General features: G+C 57.2%; 1 protein-coding gene across 1 annotated transcript in view; it reads right to left on the reverse strand.

The window, feature by feature from the left end:
- Positions 1–14,148, reverse strand: part of LOC100723386 (receptor-type tyrosine-protein phosphatase V-like) — a 19,279-nt gene extending 5,131 nt beyond the window's left edge. The window contains exons 1-20 of the mRNA XM_013158117.3: positions 13,545–14,148; positions 11,216–11,283; positions 10,833–10,881; positions 9,962–10,231; positions 9,502–9,765; positions 8,246–8,500; positions 7,908–8,153; positions 7,473–7,748; positions 6,206–6,478; positions 5,353–5,616; positions 4,882–5,148; positions 4,321–4,602; positions 3,830–3,973; positions 3,364–3,574; positions 2,865–2,932; positions 1,853–1,979; positions 1,708–1,755; positions 452–545; positions 230–320; positions 63–139 (exon numbers count right to left, since the gene is read on the reverse strand). Coding sequence (XP_013013571.2) covers positions 63–139; positions 230–320; positions 452–545; positions 1,708–1,755; positions 1,853–1,979; positions 2,865–2,932; positions 3,364–3,574; positions 3,830–3,973; positions 4,321–4,602; positions 4,882–5,148; positions 5,353–5,616; positions 6,206–6,478; positions 7,473–7,748; positions 7,908–8,153; positions 8,246–8,500; positions 9,502–9,765; positions 9,962–10,231; positions 10,833–10,881; positions 11,216–11,283; positions 13,545–13,629 — 3,459 coding nt within the window. The 5' untranslated portion in view covers positions 13,630–14,148. The remainder of the gene's footprint in view (positions 1–62; positions 140–229; positions 321–451; positions 546–1,707; positions 1,756–1,852; positions 1,980–2,864; positions 2,933–3,363; positions 3,575–3,829; positions 3,974–4,320; positions 4,603–4,881; positions 5,149–5,352; positions 5,617–6,205; positions 6,479–7,472; positions 7,749–7,907; positions 8,154–8,245; positions 8,501–9,501; positions 9,766–9,961; positions 10,232–10,832; positions 10,882–11,215; positions 11,284–13,544) is intronic.
- Between the last annotated feature and the right edge of the window lie 1,865 nt (positions 14,149–16,013).

Genomic DNA, 16,013 nt, shown 5'->3' on the forward strand with positions numbered 1-16,013 from the left:
ATGTTGTGCGAGTCCGGCCACATCTGGAGCAGGTACCCCAGACAGCCCACTGCGACCCTTACTGGGATGAAGCTGGCGTTGATGTAGTCAGAATGGGGCTCTCCCTCCAGCCGGGCCAGCCTGACCCTGGAGTGGTCATCTGCAGAGGGTGAGAGCCATGAGTCCAGGGTCCTCTTTCACACAGAGGTCTGGCCCTCTGCCCAGGTCCTGTCCCGTCCCCAGTGCTCACAGGGCAGCACATGTGGGTAACGGTTTTTGGTGATATTGGCAGGGTGTTCGGCCTCAGATCTGGGCTGCTCCTTGCCTACCTCCTTCAGCTCCTGGAGAGAGCAAGGCAGGCACTGGTTACTGAAGTCACTGCAGGCGAGGGGCAGGCACAGTGACTGTGAGGTGTAGCCCTGACTAGACGCTCCGTCCTCCCTCCTCAATCTCTGGGCAGGCCGGGCCTTACCTCGAACTCTTGAAAGAAAGCCTGGTGCGAGTGAGCGCTCTTGGCCTCGAAGCTCTGCTGGAAGCTGTGCATGGGGATGGGCCTGTGGGTCTGCCTGGTGGGAGAGGGAGGGAGTAGGCCCTGCCCCAGGGGTGCTGGGTGCAGAACTGGGCACAACCTGACCTCGAAATGGACAATGGGCTGTTGCAAATGCAGACCCCGAGTGGAGCCGCTTGTGTTCCAGCAAGCCCCTCCACTGTCCAGTGTGGGCTGAGAACCACCAACGTGGGAAGACTAAGCCGGAACCGGAGAGGAGAGGAGGCAGGACCCACGCATGCGCACCTGAGTCTTTCTGACCCCACGCAGCGTGAGTGGTGCTCCATTTAGGTCAATTCAGCAGGAAGTCAATATGAAGAAAGATTTGACCGAATTTAATACATGAGATTGGTCCAGTCCAGTGAGGACGATAGTAGGTGGACGTGGCAGTGCATTTCATATGTCCACTCAGTTGAGCCCTGGCGTCCTGGTATTTGGTCAAACACTGTTCTGGATGTTGCTTTTGTTTCGGGTAAGGTTAACATTTACATTGGTTGACTTTAAATAAAGCAGATTAATCTCCTCTCATGGGGGTGCCTCATCCAGTCAGATGAAGGCCTGGATAGAACAAAGCCTGACCTCCCCCGAGAAGGAAGGAATTCTGTCAGCAGACTCCTTCCTCAGCTGCCTACCCCGGCAGAGCTTGGCTCCCTCAATCCCACAGCCATGTTTTTTCAGTACTAGGAACTGAACCCAGGGCCTTGTGCATGCTAAGCAAACTCTCTACCACAGAGCTACACCTACAGTCATTTTTTTTATTTTGAGACAGGACCTCACTGAGTTACCCAGGCTCGAATTGAACTTGTGTCAGCCTCCCAAGTAGCTGGAATGACAGGTGCACCCCACCATGTCTGGCCAGCCAACTCTTTAGTGTGTCTCTGTCTCTGTCTGTTTATCTCTGTGTCTGTCTCCTCATCTCTCTTTCTTTCCATCTCTTCCCCTGTTGCTCTGTTTTCTGTGGAAATCCCTGAGTGTCACAGAGAGTTGAGAGGACAAAGAGAGGAGAGTCTGCCTGTGAGGAGGAACGTGGGGAGGAGGCTGGCAAAGACCTGGAGCCCTGCTGGGCGCAGTCCCAGAGGAAGGGGCTGCTAGGGGAGCTTGGCAATGCCATTATCACCAATGCCCTGCACACCGGGCCACACTGCTGCCACCCAGCAGGAAGCATAGGGAAGAGCACTCACCATAGGCTGTGAGGCTCCGGCTCCTGGGAAGTGCTGTCCTTCTCCAGCCTGCAGAGTGAAGAGGCAGAGGCCTGTGGAAGGCAGTCCCCAGGTGGGTACTGTCTGCCCTGGTCACAAAGCTCTCCCCAAGGCCCCTGCCACTCACCTCTGCCCCTTCACCCGCCGCCAGCCCAGCAGGCCCAGCAAGGCACAGACCACGAGCGCACAGCCTGCCATGATGCCCACCATGACGGGTGGGGGCACTGCCGCCAGGGGAACGCTGACCCTGGGCTCTGTGGAGGGCCAGGAAACAGTGTAGCGCGGCAGCCTGCTGCCCTGAGCCTGCAAGCCCATGCTGGCCTCTCCTGGACTTGGGACTCTTTGGGTGGAGAATGCAGTGACAAGGCTGTATTCTCCACAGAAGTCCCAGACCCAACCTGAGGCCAGAACTGGCCAAGCTGAGAAACTGAGAACACACAGCAACGATGGCCCGCCCCCTCCCTGGCACCCTCAAAAGGAGCAGGGAAAGCCCAGCTGCCTGGAGCCACGGCATCCTCCGCAGTGACAGGGTCTCAGTAGGTGGTTCAGGCTGGCCTGAACCTCAAGGTGATCCTCCCACCTCAGCCTCCTGAGTCCTGGAACTACAGGCATGTGGCACCATGCCCTGCTCTTTGTTTCATTTGTTGGTTTTCTTTTGTTCTGTGCTACTGAGGATAGAACCCAAATAAGCCCTCTACCCTGAATAGCACCCCCAGCTATCATTTTATGTTTCTAATCAGCTACTGGAAGGTTCCAGATTACACTGGGGTTCACTTTGCATTGGGGGGGGGGTGCCGGATGTTCCTATAAGCCAGTACAGTTCCAGAAACTCAGTAACCAGGGAAGCAGATGGCTGCAAAGGACAGTGCAAGAGGACATGGCTGCGGATAGCAGTGATCTCCTCAATGCTCTGTCTTTCCTGCTGCCCCATCTCAGCTCATCCAGGCCAAGTCTGGTGCCCAGTGCATCTTCACCGCCCACTGGGCCAAGTGTGGCTGAGCAGGTAGCATGTGATCTCCCTGAGCCCATTCAGTGCCTCGGCTGCTGACTGCATCTGAGGCTCAGAACAGGGGCTGCTGCGGACTTTCCCCATCTCCGGGGTCCTGCACACCCCGACACCCACGAGGTACCCACCCTACCTGAGAAGGCTGAGAAGGAGACGATGGTCTCAGGGGAGGTGGGCCTGGTAAAGGCAGCAACACTGAACCTGGCACAGAGAAGCAGGACCTTGTGTTGGGGAAGGACACACATGCAAGGAAGCAGGGCCATGAGCAGCAGGTGCTCAAAGAGTGAGCACTTCCTTCCCCTTCTCCCTGTGTGTGGGCGCTGGTGAGAAGACCACCTCCAGCTTCTCTTCTACCTTCCTGCCCTGTTCTGAGAGCAGGAAGGGACTCAGGAAAGAGGCACCTCGATAGCCTTTGCCCTGCCCTGGCAACCCCAGACAGAACTCATCCCTCGTTCTGTTCCTCTTTTTGCCTTGCATGCCAAGAAACCCAGTCAAAATAATTCTGTTGGCCCTTATGGATTAGCACGTGCATTCTTTTTGTGACTCGGGCCAGATTGTTGTTGAAAGAATAGATAAACATCCCCTAAATGATACTTAGAATAGCTCCTCCTCCCTTCAGCCTGAGCCCTCACCTATACTGGGAGCCTGGTTTGAGCTGCCCATTACATATCTCCTGCATGTGACCACAGTCCTCTGTGCCCACAGGCACAGTCCAGGAACTTGGCACCATCCAGGGCCCTGGGTAGAAGGGGTTGGGAAGCAGGACAGCCAGGTAGGAGTCGTATCCTCTGTAGTAATGGTCATACCACGTGTGGTTGATGATTTCCTGTGAAGGCCGAGCCACTGGGAGAGGAGTGGGGAAAGCACAGAGCAAGGTAGGCGCTAGGCTTGAGATCCTGCGCTCTGCCTCAAGGAAGCTACCGCATTTCTCCAGCGTGTTCCCTCCACTCTTAACCCAACACCACTGTTGTCCTTGACAGCATCCTGGGGACCCCTTCCTGCTCCCAGACTGTCACCAGCTTCAGAGAAGAATGCATCTCACCAGCCCAGGTTGGGCAACACCCTCACCTCCCAGCCCCTCCTGGGCCCAGGACTCACACGCCATGTTGGTGGTGGCAATGACACCGTACCACTGGATCTGTCCATCATCCTTGCCAAACATGTCCGGTGTGAGCACCACGCCCATGCCCATCCCAGGCTCCTCCAGCTGAGGAGCTGCAGCTAACTCTAGGGGGTGCCAAGCTGGAGACAGAGAAGAGGAACCTGAGGCCCTGACAAGGTGCCTAACCATCAGTCTTCAAGGATGGGGATCATGCCTTCCTGTGCTCAGCACCTCTTACAGTACCTGGCCACAAATGGCTAAGGGACACAATTGAATGAGGACAAGAAGATGTCCAGGCCAGATCACCAATGTGCAAATCCTGAGAGTAAGGTATCAAACTAGCATGATGAGCACTGGAGGGCAGGGCAGGACTCAGGCAGGTGGAGGCCCCAGGAAGCCAGGACCAGCGAGTGACAGCCCCTAGGGGTGGTAATGGAGGGAGTCTGAGAGAGCAGAGGTGGTCCCTGAGGCACAGAGAAACACCCACCCTCTGCAGAAGTAGTGCACACCAGCGTGACTGTCCGGCTCCACAGACCATTCCTGCCCAGCACAGTGAGGCTGAGGCGGTAGGAAGTGGCAGGCGCCAGGCTGGACAGCACGAGAGCGTCCTCAGAGGTGTTGGCCTGGAACACGAGGTACGCATTTCCTCCTGTGGTCAACTGCTCCACCATGACCAGGCAGGCACCCACATCTCCCGCAGGCTTCGTCCAGTTCAAAGCCAGGTGGGTGGCATCAGGTTGGCACTGTACATCCTCCACAGGGCCAGGCTCTGTGGCACCAAAGGCATTGCTGGGGGTGTCAGTGTACCCCCAAAGGGTAGCATTTGGGTCAGGGGCTCTCGAATTTGGTGAATACAAAGGGACTGAGCATCTATGCTCAGGAGTATCAGTCATATTAGAGAAACAACTTCTCTCTGAAGTGTTGCTGCTTTTCTGGAGGAGCTAGAGGACACAAATCTACCCAGAAGTAGCAGGTGGCTCAGAGCAGAATAGCACTGTTGCCAGCCTGGAAAGGGGCCCTCCGTGCCCCACTAAGGATGACAACGTACCAACAGGCAACACCACGGAGTGGGTAGAGACCTGGAGCGGCCCCGCCTCACATAGCACCAACAGGGAGAGACTGTGGCCCGGTGGGAGCTCCCTCAGCACAAGGCGGGTTTGGCCTGGCACCAAGGGTTGCTCCCTGGACAGGTGCCCGGACTCTGAGAGCCGGGCATGGCATACACCCTGCCCAAGGGGACCACTGGCCCAGGCCAGGCTAACCACAGCACTGCTCGCTTGCATGGATACCAGCACTTCGTGGGGCACGTGGGGGGCTGTGGAGGGAAGAGCAGAAAATCACCAGGCTGTGGGAGCTCACATGGTACCAGGGGCTCACTGGCCCATAAAGGATCCTCGGAGCGAAGCCAGGAAATGGGGTGGTAGCAGGGTAACTTGCCACTGAGGGGGGCACCAGGGGTCTCCAGGGCAGCCCTCCCCACCTCTTCCCAGTTACTACCTTCTTCCCACACCCTACTCACAGGTCCAGCCAGAAACATTGGCTGCTGCGGTGCAAAGGGGCCCGGCCCACGTGCCAACCTCCACCTCGTACTGTGTGCCCGCAGTCAGCGCAGAAAATCTTGTGCTGTTCACCTCTGCTCCCACAGTGTCCACAGCCACCTGGGCCCCTGCCTGGTACAGGGTTACTTGGTAGCTGTCCCGGCCCCCGGGAGCATGAATCCAAGATGCCCAGAGCTGAGTGGGGCCTTTGCTGGTCACATTCACCAGCAAAGGAGCGAGGGGGGCTGCAAGGAGAGCAAGGAATGGGGGACAGACAAAAAGACAGAACAGAATCTGAAGGAAACGTCCGACTCGCTGAGCCCCAGTGGTCTCCCTCTGCTCCCTCCATCCCTAGTCATCAGAAACACCCAGGACTAAGCCCACCACCTAGAAGTGGGCTCCCTAGTTGTCCCAGGGAGCAGGGCCATGCTCCAATAGGGGTGAGTAGATAAATTAGTCCTGCACTGTCCTTGTGCCACCAACACTCTCATGGTCAGAGCTGGGCTAGGCAGCAGGAAAGTCGAGCCATGGACCTTTTCCCAGCCTCTGCAGTCAACGAGCTGTTAAAGCACTTCACATGGCCCAACAGGCAGATGTGGGGTCCTGCCCTGCTCAGACCCTGAGCCCAAGACTGAGTCCCACTGTCCTGGTGTCCCCTCAACCACAGTCTTCTTTCTAGACAGGGACACTGAGGCTTGGGGAGGGAGAGCCCTGCTCGCCCCAGCTTTCTGCAGCTCTGTCCACCGTTGGTGGCCCCGTTGGAAGAAGGAAGGCCCAGGGTGAGGGTCATGATAAAGGGCAAGGGCAAGGGAGACCCATGCAGAGGACACTCACGGGTCCAGCCTGTGGCGTTGGCACTGCCACTCTCCTCCAATCCCCGTAGAGTAGCCAGCCGCACCAGGATCTCAGAGCCCCTGGGCAGCTGGGCCCAGGAGAAGTTCTGGATCTCGGGACCCAACGTCTCCTCACTGTCCAGAGCCAGGGGCTTCAGGCTGTATAGCCTCAGCCGGAAACCATCCCTGCCACCTGGTGGGAAACTCCAGGAGGCCCTCAGCACGGGGGGCTGGACAGCAAAGCCCAGGCTCAAGTTGGCGGGCGGAGCAGGGGCTAGGAGGGAGAGAGAGACAGACTTAGAACAGCCTGAATCCCCCACCTCTTCCTTCCCAGACAAGACCCAGAGCCTCCTACTCTAAAACCCCAACTTCCACAAGGCTCAACGCCCACTTTCTTCTCCCTCCCAGGGAAGCCTGTCCCCTGTCCGTACCCTGACCCCATGGCATGACGAGGGCGCTGTGCCTGGTTCACTGCACTTCTGTGAGCTCTGCTCACATCCAGCACAGCCCTGCTCTCCAGGTCATCTGCTGACACTCAGCTCTGCCAAGGCATCTGTCTATCTGTCTGTGTCTCTGTCTCTGAGCTATGGGTCTTGGTGCATACTTAGCTCCTACTAAAGCCTGTCTCCCCTGGCCCACAGGCTTCTCACTCAGCTCTCTGCCTACTCAGGGAACCTAGTTTTGACCCTACACAGGTGACCCTTCTGTCTGAAAACATCAGACTGAACCACATAGGATCCCTGATATCCAGCCATTCCAACCAATTTGAATGTAGTTTCATCTGATTCAAGCTAATGTATCATGCACATTCCAGCACTGCCCTTACACTTACTGTAACATGATATACAAGATTCATATGCATTGCCGCTATAAACCCTACGTCAGTCTTCTGTTGCCTGACCTGATACCTAAAAAATGTCAGGTATTAATTAAATATTTGCTGAAAGGAAGGAAAAGAAGAAGACCCATAGCTCAGAAACACAGACAGACAGATAGACAGATGCCTTGGCAGAGCTGAGTGTCAGCAGATGAACTAGAGAAAAAAAGGCGGGGGAAGGAAGTGGAGAGGGAGAGAGGACACACATACACACACAGGTGGGTGAGTGCATGGCTAACCAACCACCCGGTAGGAGGTAGAGAAGGCCTATAAGGAGAATCATAAAAGGACCCTTGAACTCATGGTCCTTAGAGTATGGTACACAGAGGGGCAGAAAGTAGAAAAGGCTGGTCTCCACCACTGCCCTAGGCTGGCTGAGCTAGGAACTCACAGGTGCAGGCACGGGTCCTCTGGGGGCTGGAGTTGAGGCTCCCTGCCCAGGCCTGCACTGACACCGTGTAGCAGAAGCCAGGCACCAGACCCCTCAGAGTCACGCTGCCATTGTCTGGGCCCAAGTCAACACGGCCGCCCAAGGCCCTCTGGTTGCCTTCCTGGTGCCAAGTGACTGTGTAGCCTTCCCGTTGTCCTGGTGCTGGAGCCCAGCCAATAGTCAGATCAGACAGGCTGGCCCTGCTGGTGACCTCCAGTAACTGTGGTGCCAAGGGACCTGAAGAGAGGGGAGTTTGGTGAGGGACCCATATTGTGTCAGTGGCCCTGTCAGTGATGCCCTCTGCCTGGCTCTCACAAGCCGCTCCTGTACAATGATTGTGCTCACAAGCCAAGGCTTTCCAGCTCAAGCCCAGTGGACATTATAGCTGATACTCACTTGTGTGGCCTGTGAGGCTCTGGATAATGACACCCAGAGATGAAACAATGTCCACACGGTAGCGGGCCCCAGGCACCAGCCCACAGAAGGTGATGTGGTTGGTGCTAGAGGGCACGGAGATGTTTCCCAGGAGGCCCAAATCACCATCAGCATAGAGCAGTGCCCGCCTTTCGGGCTCCCTGCTGGCCTCCAGACCATCCAGCCGCAGCTTGGCACCATGGCCCTGCGGAGTTTTGGCTGCAGAATCTGGAGGGGAAGCAGCCCCAGAGAATGAGGACTCACTTGCCTCCTGGTGCTGGTGGCCCTTCCTCAGCCTGATCCTCCCAGCCCAGACTCACCATCCAGCCAGGCACTGGCCTGGACGAAGGCATCATAGGGCCCAGCCAGAACCTCCAGCTCCAGGCCATAGTGTCCAGTGGGCAGGGGCCCTGGCCATGTGGCATTGCAGGCCTCAGGGCCTAGAGCAACACTCTTTTCTACTGGCCCACTTAATCTTAGCACATAGCCATCTCGGGCTCCTGGCCCTGCCTTCCAGCTTGCCCAGAGCCCAGGGGGCGTGGAAGTCAGCACCAGGTCCCTTGGGGCAGAGGGATCTGTGGAAAGAGGGGCAAATGCTCCTTAAGGACCTAAGCGCCAAGGGAGAATACGGAGGGACCAAGAGTAAGGTCAGAGCCATTGCTCTTGCAACAGCTGCTTTCTACACCCACCAAGCCATGTCCCCCCGTCAAGGTGTCAGTCTGAAAACTGGTTTCATGACTAATTTTCAGAAATCTGTTTGCCACATGCTGGATGCTACCAAGATCTGGTAGCTGCCATGTGGCCATAGGCAACAATGATGAAAACAAGAGCATATTTGTGCCACCTGCGCGGCTCTGAGGGCTCTGTGTGCAGAATCTCACACTTAATTCTCACAGCCTGAGGACTTGGACACCAGCCTTTAAAGATACAGAAACTGGGGCTGGGGATTTAGCTCAGAGGCATAAGCGCCTGCGTTGCAAGCAGGCAGTCCTGAGTTCAATCCCTGGTACCAATAAAAACAGAAAAGACAAAAAAAAAAAAAAAAAAAAAAAAAAGATACAGAAACTAATGCCCAGAGGGTGTATGTAGCTTGTCCGGAGACCCACAGCCAGCAGGTGGCAGAAAAGAAACCTAGAGCCCAGGCAGCTTGGTTCTTCGCCTCTTCGTTGTCAAGTAATTCTCAGCGTGGGAAGTATGGTGGCACTGTGGACTCCACAAGTGTCCATCCCAGGTCCAGATCATCCTGGCCACTTGTGCACAGTGTAACCTGGGGTTTTTTTCCCTATGCACCTCAGTTCCCTCTACTGTAACACGGGGTAACACAACCTGGGGCTCTCTTGAGGAGTAAATAAAACCATACTCGGAAATGCCATGAACACAGCCCACTCTAGAGAGAGGCTGCACTGATGGTAACTATTGCTGCCGGGATCATCCTCTCAGGTAGCCAGCAGGCTACCGGAGGGCACACTCTCCAAGCCTCAGGAAGATGCCCACACCCCCACCAGCTGAATCTGGGCTCCTTGCCAGAGTGGAAGAGCTGAGAAGTCTCTGCTGTGTCCCCTTCCTGCCCACTTACGGGTCCACTCCGTAGCACTGGGCCCCATGGCCTTATGGGGCCCAGCAGCAGCACAAAGTGTCAGCTCATAGCGGGTCCCTGGAGACAGGTGGAGGAAGGTATGGTTTGAGACTCCTCGTCTGACGACTACAGTCAGGTTAACACCACCTAGGAGGTCTGTGAGCCCCAGATGGAGCCAGGCAGCCCCTTCAGAGCTGTTCCAGGAGGCCTGCAGGATGCTGGTGCTCAAAGCACGCAGCACCAGGTGATCAGGAGGCACAGGGTCTGGAGGGAGGATGACACAGCAAAGCCAAGCTTGAGGAAGGTCCCTGGAGCCAGATGCTGGCCTTCATTCTGGCCCTAGGGATCCCAGGAGCCTAGCCACATGGGAACCCAGATGCCTACAAGGTTCTGAGCTCATCATTTCTCTCGCCACTCCCAGATAGGTTGACACTCAGGCCCTGCCAGGTGCCCAACTTACCTGTCCACTGGTGAGTGCTGGTCTTGGCCTGGAGATGGCCAGCCCAGGTGGTAACCTCTAAAACATACTTGCTACCTGGTAAGAGGTTGCCAAAATTATAGGACAGGATGTCTGGGGACACGGAGATGTTATATGCCAGTGTTTGGGATTCTTGGTGATAGAGCAATAGTTGGTAGCTGTCCTGCTTCCCAGGGCCATTACTCCATGAGGCCTCCAGGCTGGTGGGGCTCCCGGAGCTGTGGAGCTGGAGTCCATGGACAATGGATGGGGCTGCACCAAGGGACAGAGATGCACCAAGGTCAGCGAGGCAGGACCTCACCCCATCCCCATGGGCTCTTTACCAACCTGCTTCTCTGAAAGCAGCTCCCTTTAGTTGCCCTGACCCTGGCCACCTCCTGCCTCAGCCCTAGGCTTGGCCCCTCTCCCTGTCCTCAGGCTTTGTACCACTGCGGGCCCTGAGGGTAACAGTGACATTCTGCCTACAGGATCACAGGTGGTCACTTGTAGCTGGTAGTGACTCCCTGGAACCAGACCCTGGAACTCAAAGCTGGAATCATTGGTACAGGCCCGGAGCTGCTGCCCTTCCAGGGAGCCAAGTGGGCTCAGACATGTGAGGCGGAGGGCACGGCCAAGCCCAGCTGACTGTGCTGCTCCCCAGCTCAGTAGGAGGCTGGTGGGCTTTCCCTGGCTGCTGACATTCATGCTTAGGGGGGCACCTAGGGGGAAGAGGTGCACTCAGAGTCTCCTAGACCTCCTTCTGTCCTAAAGAAGGAAAGAAGGCCAAAAGGGGGTTGCCAAGCAGGACCCAGCATGAGAATTAGCCCTGCACCCCCACTCTTTACTCCAGAGCCGTTCCCCACAAAACACCTACCTCCACCCTCCCTGTCTGGGCACCCTTCCAGGGAGAGGCATGCATCTTCCTGCAGGAAGGAGGAGAGAGGAGGGAAGGAAATGGGCAGAGGCCTCTGGGGTCCAGGCCTCTGGGAAGGGCAGCTGGGAATGGGGCCAGAATCAAGAGAAGGGTCCCCTAACACAGCCTGGGGAGGCATCTCTGGAGGCAAGCCCAAGGTGTGAAAGGCAGCCAGAGAGTTGGAGCCCTCTTGCTGGCCTGTTCTGGCCTGGGTAGGAAGGCAGGGGTGCCTTTCTTGCCTAATGCAGACCAGCTGTGGGGCTCTGTGAAGAGGTAGGAGACCTGGACATGCCCTGGGGAGCAGGAGCCCATCTACCGGGCACTGTCCCCCATTCCCAGCTTACCTCAGCCAAAAACCCCTGGAGATAGAGGACAGCAGCGAAAAGGACTGGGGCTCTCATCCTGAAGATGTCTGCAGAGGAAAAATTGGGAGCAGTGGGAGAAGAGGCCTTCTCCCCAGCCTGCCCTTGCCCAGCTGGCGGGCGAACAGGCAGGCAGATGGACAAGGGTGGGAAGGGCGGCGATTCAAGCAGATGTAGGCAGCAAAGAGCCAGGGGTTGCTTCTGAACCCCAGCCCTGAATCCAGCTCCGCCCAGGCTTGGCACAGCCTAATGAGGGGAGAGAGGCGGAGACTGGCCCAGGGCCCAGAAGGTGGAAGGGACTGTAACTCCCAGACTGCAGCCAGCCCACCTCCTCCTCTCTTTCCACTTCCAGCAGCAGGCTGTCCAGAAAGGAGAAGGTTCTAAGCTTGCCGAGACAAAGCGCAATGGCCTTGCAAATGGACACATGGAGCAGAGCCACCAACTCCCCCACTCCCTAGCCAGGAAGCAGGGCTGCATGAAAGACAGGGTGTCTGTGTTTCCATGGGAGGTCCAGTCCCCCGTGTGGGTGTATTTTGAGCTCAGTGTGGATGGGCCAGCTGAACATGCAACCTTTGAGCCTCCACACGGCACCTTGCTCTAGTGGACAGAGGCATGGAAGAACGTCCTCCACAGACCCTAAGTCATAGCGACTATGGCTCTACAGCACACCTGGCTTGCAACTCTTCTGTCCCACTGAACTGGGACCTGGGACTTTTGGTTCCACAGAACACAGAAGGCAAACTGCTCCTGATCCACAGACTGCAGTCCTCTGCTTGGATCCCTTGGGGTGCTGGTTCTCTAGGATGTTTGCCTGCCTCCCTGACACACTCCCTCTAGGTGCCCTGGGCCAGCCCAGCCTGCACCCAGCCCCCACTGGGCTTCAGAGGCTTAGCTGCATCTTCACCTTCCTGAGGCCAGGCCTAGAAGATGTGGCCCTCAGACTTCACTTTACCCCCAACTGGAGCTGGCCACTCATCTCCCACATCTGCAGCTGTGAGGCAGTGGAGGGGCAAAGGAAACGCTCCACTCTGGGCCCTGGGAAGGAACCGCAGGACTCAGCAGCTCAGGAAGGCAGTGTGCATAGGAAATAGACAGGTGCCATCTCTGCACAGCCAGGCAGCTTCAACCCCAGACTCATCCCAGCAGGGAGAACAGGCCTGCATCAGAGACAGCCCAGCCTGGCACTCAGGCCAGAGCCAGGGGTCCTTGCCCTCCCCCATCCACGCAGCCCCAAACCTCAGAGCCATCCACTAGCCCTGGATGGAGGCCTGGAAACTCAGCACTGCGGACTCATCAGATTTTCCAGGCCACAAGCACGTGTGTGTGTGTGTGTGTGTGTGTGTGTGTGTGTGTGTACACAGGCCTGTATGTGAAAGAATCAGCATGGAGGCTAACAATAGGGATGTGGATATGGAAGGGAAGAGGTCCCATGGTGGAGAGTTGGGGACATGGCCCAACCTGGTCTTCCCCCACCTCACTTGGGGACTCCTCACACTCTTCTTTCTAGCAGAGTCTCCAGTGGCAGCCACAAAGGGGAGATGCAGAGTGGGAGCATCCTAATTCAGAATCTAAGCAGGATATGGTATAAAGGGGGTCCCAAAAGTGTCCACAAAAAGAGGCCTGTTAGCACAAGCACAGACCCCATGACAAGTTCCACGGACAGACGGAACCTTGGGGAGGTATAGAAAGCCCACCTGCCGGCTCCTTGCCCAGCCAGAGTGGCTTTGGGGGAGCGCAAACGGGGCTCTGGAGGGAACACAGAAAGATTCTGACTGATAAGAATCAGCACTTACTCCCACCCCTACACATAGGCCATGCCTCCCCATTCAGCAAAAATGTACCACAAGTCTGTATCTCCTCCCCGGCAGCCACCCCCACAGACAAACCCACATCCTCTCCCTAGAGAACCCCTGGGGTCCTCCCAAGGCCTCAGAGCACCTTACTGGTTCCTTCTGGGGAGAGCTAGCCAGGAGACAGGGAGGGTGGTGACAGACCCTGGCTCCAACTCTCCAGTGTGAACCAACCTGCTCTGTCCCTGCAGCTGTCCCAGGAGGCTCTTCGGCCCCTTTCCTGCTCTCCCACAGCCCGAAGCCAGGCCTCCAACATCTCCCATGCTGGAGGAAGATAATCACCAGGCAGGAGAGGACAAGTCACCTACTCTCCCTCCCACGCTCTGAAGGTCACCAGGGAAAGAGGAAGCCCCAAGTCCCCCAAGCAGGCTGCGGGAAGACATCCAGGGGCCAGCGAGGTGTTGAGTGCGTGCAAACTGTGTGTGCAAGAGTGCACGCGGGACGCTCGCAGGTGTGCATACCTGCCTGCGGAGATGCATGAGTGGCATCCATGGACAGAGTACAGCAAGGGGGATACAGGAGGCCCTCTGGGTGAAGGAGCCACATTGTGGGACGTGTGTCTGTCTTGCTATTCGTGGGCTTGGAGGGAAGGAGAGACTCTTCTCTGTCCTGTAGTCCCACTTCCAGGGTCCCTAGTTCTAGCGGCAGGCTCTTCCCAGAGCTCCCCAAGGCTGGCCCTAACTCCCCATGTTGCACTGGCTTGGATCACTGTCCTTTCGGTGGAGGCAAGGTTTATGGGAAAGTCCCCTTTGCCAGCAGGCACTGGAAAGGTAGCACAGGGAAACTGGGTCACCGTGGGGGTGGCATCTGGGATGACCAGCCTGGGGTGCACCTGGAACATGCCCGGTGGGCCTCCCTCCCCTGCCCTCACAAGTTTCTCTTCCAGCTCACTGCGCGTCTCCTCTGGTGTCTCTGCTCCTCCTCCATGAGCTGAATCTCTGTCTCCTCCACTGTCAGGGACAAGCCTGGGCACGCAGTTTGAGCAGACAAAGCCCCAGGGTTTAGCAGGGAGGGAGAGGACTCAGGAACAGTCACCTCAGAACTGAGGGCTTCCGCAGAGAGGAACCCCGGAGGGCAGCTGCACAGGAGAGCAGGATGAGTGGAGGGTGAGACCCGGGAGTCCAGCCCCAGCAGCCAACTCTTTCCTCTGCTGGGAACCCCAGGATACTGACCTCTGCCTCTGGAGACTGACAGCAGTCTGCCAAGCTCTCTGCTTTCTAGGCACTGCCATGGAATAGGGCTCTCCCCACATGCCAGGAGGTTCTGACACTTGGGCCAAGGAGTTGTGGCTCGCAGTGCCCTGGAATTTGGAGTGCTGAAGGAAGAGGACTGGGGGTTAGGCAGTGAGTGTGTGTGTGAGCCTCAGATGGGCCAAGGCATGTGCTCCTGCCCTGCACCAGCCTCTTTCTTGCCTGACCTGGGATCTTGGGCAGCATCCCTGCCCTCTGGAGTGCACTATGCCCATCTGGGCTGTGGAAGCGACTCCCTCCTGGAGCTCGCCACGGCAGGGCTGGAATCCCAAGGTGGCATCTGGTGTGAGGGGCTCCACTCAGCCACACCAGCCCCTCCACCTGCGTGGCTGCCTGGCCCTCCCCAGCCAGTTTCCCTTGCTTTTCTGACAGCTCCCCTGACTGCTCCCCACCCCGTTATGATCCCTAATGTCAACCTCGCAGGAAGGCAATAAACTGCTGAGGAGACTCAGGGAGGCTCAAGGTCGCACAGCTACTGAGCCAGTTTCCTCAGCACAGACAGTGCTTCCTGGCTTCCCCCACTGCTGTGTGTTTTCTGGAGTCACAGGTAGCTGGACCTAAGTCGCAACCCAGGAAGACAAATAAGTGATCTGACAGAAGTTTGACAGCTGCCAGGATAGGGCCACCCCAGGGACAGGAAGTCTCCACAGTGGAGTGGGTGCTGCTGCAGGAGCCTCCAGCAACCAGGATGGTACACAGCCTGCTCCAGAGAGGACAGAGAGAAACAGGCCATGCTCTCAGGCCAGCGGGGAGGGGCTGGTGCTAGGTGAGGGCATCTGTCTTGTCTCTTCTGAGGCTTGTGGTAGAGGCTCTAGCCACCTCACCACCATGGATGTTCAGGTGTTTAAGGCAGAAGGGGGAGAAGGAGTGGGCAGGAGCGCAGACTGACTGTCCTCCACCCAAACCCACCCAGAGGGGGTTGGGAAGGCCACAGGGTCTTGCCTAATGCCCAGCATTATCCCGACCCCACTGCCACCACCTTCCCCATTCTCCTGACTCCCAGCATCTGCATTCTTTGCCCAAGAGCTCAGCCCCCAACCTTAGCCTGCAAGGGGACAGGGGTGGGCTTACGGCCAGCAGATCTCAGTGAAAACCTGGGGACACTGGGCAGCCGGTGGGGGAGGGCTTTGCCTACTTCCTCCTCCCCCACCCTGTGGTATCCTAGCTTCCTGTTCTTGATCACAATCAACAGCAGCCCCAAGAGGTGGCTCTCCCTCCAATCCCTCTCTGCCTTCTCTTTATCCCAAAGCCCTTACTTTCTACCTTGGGAAGCACTGACCTGTGTGGGGAGGTTGAGGCAGAGGCCAGCCTTGGGTCCCTGCCCACAAGTATGCTAGGGATTCCCAAGTTCCTCCTCCTTCCACCTCATCCTGGCACTGCAGCCAAAAGCTTCCCCAGCTCTCTTTGGCCTCCTCCTCAGGGAAATCCGCCCTCTGCCTGAGGAGCACAAATGACAGGGAGCAGGCATCTAGGATCAGCTAACCAAGGAGAGGCTCGGGAAAGAGCCAGTCTCCTCCCCAGTGCTGAGGGCAAGAGCAGGTGCTAGGAGACTTTGAGCCCTCAAGGGTCACCCTCTTCTTCACCTGAGTCCTTCTGCCCCACGGGCCAGCAGAAGGCCAGCTCCCTCCCCACCAGCCCTGCTGCATGCCCTCCCCACCCCTGTGCCTATTTATTGTACCT

This window comes from Cavia porcellus, unplaced genomic scaffold (genome assembly GCF_034190915.1).
Source record: "Cavia porcellus strain 051 isolate PalLab524CR breed Dunkin Hartley unplaced genomic scaffold, mCavPor4.1 scaffold_29, whole genome shotgun sequence".
In the NCBI taxonomy this organism is placed as follows: Eukaryota; Metazoa; Chordata; class Mammalia; order Rodentia; family Caviidae; genus Cavia; species Cavia porcellus.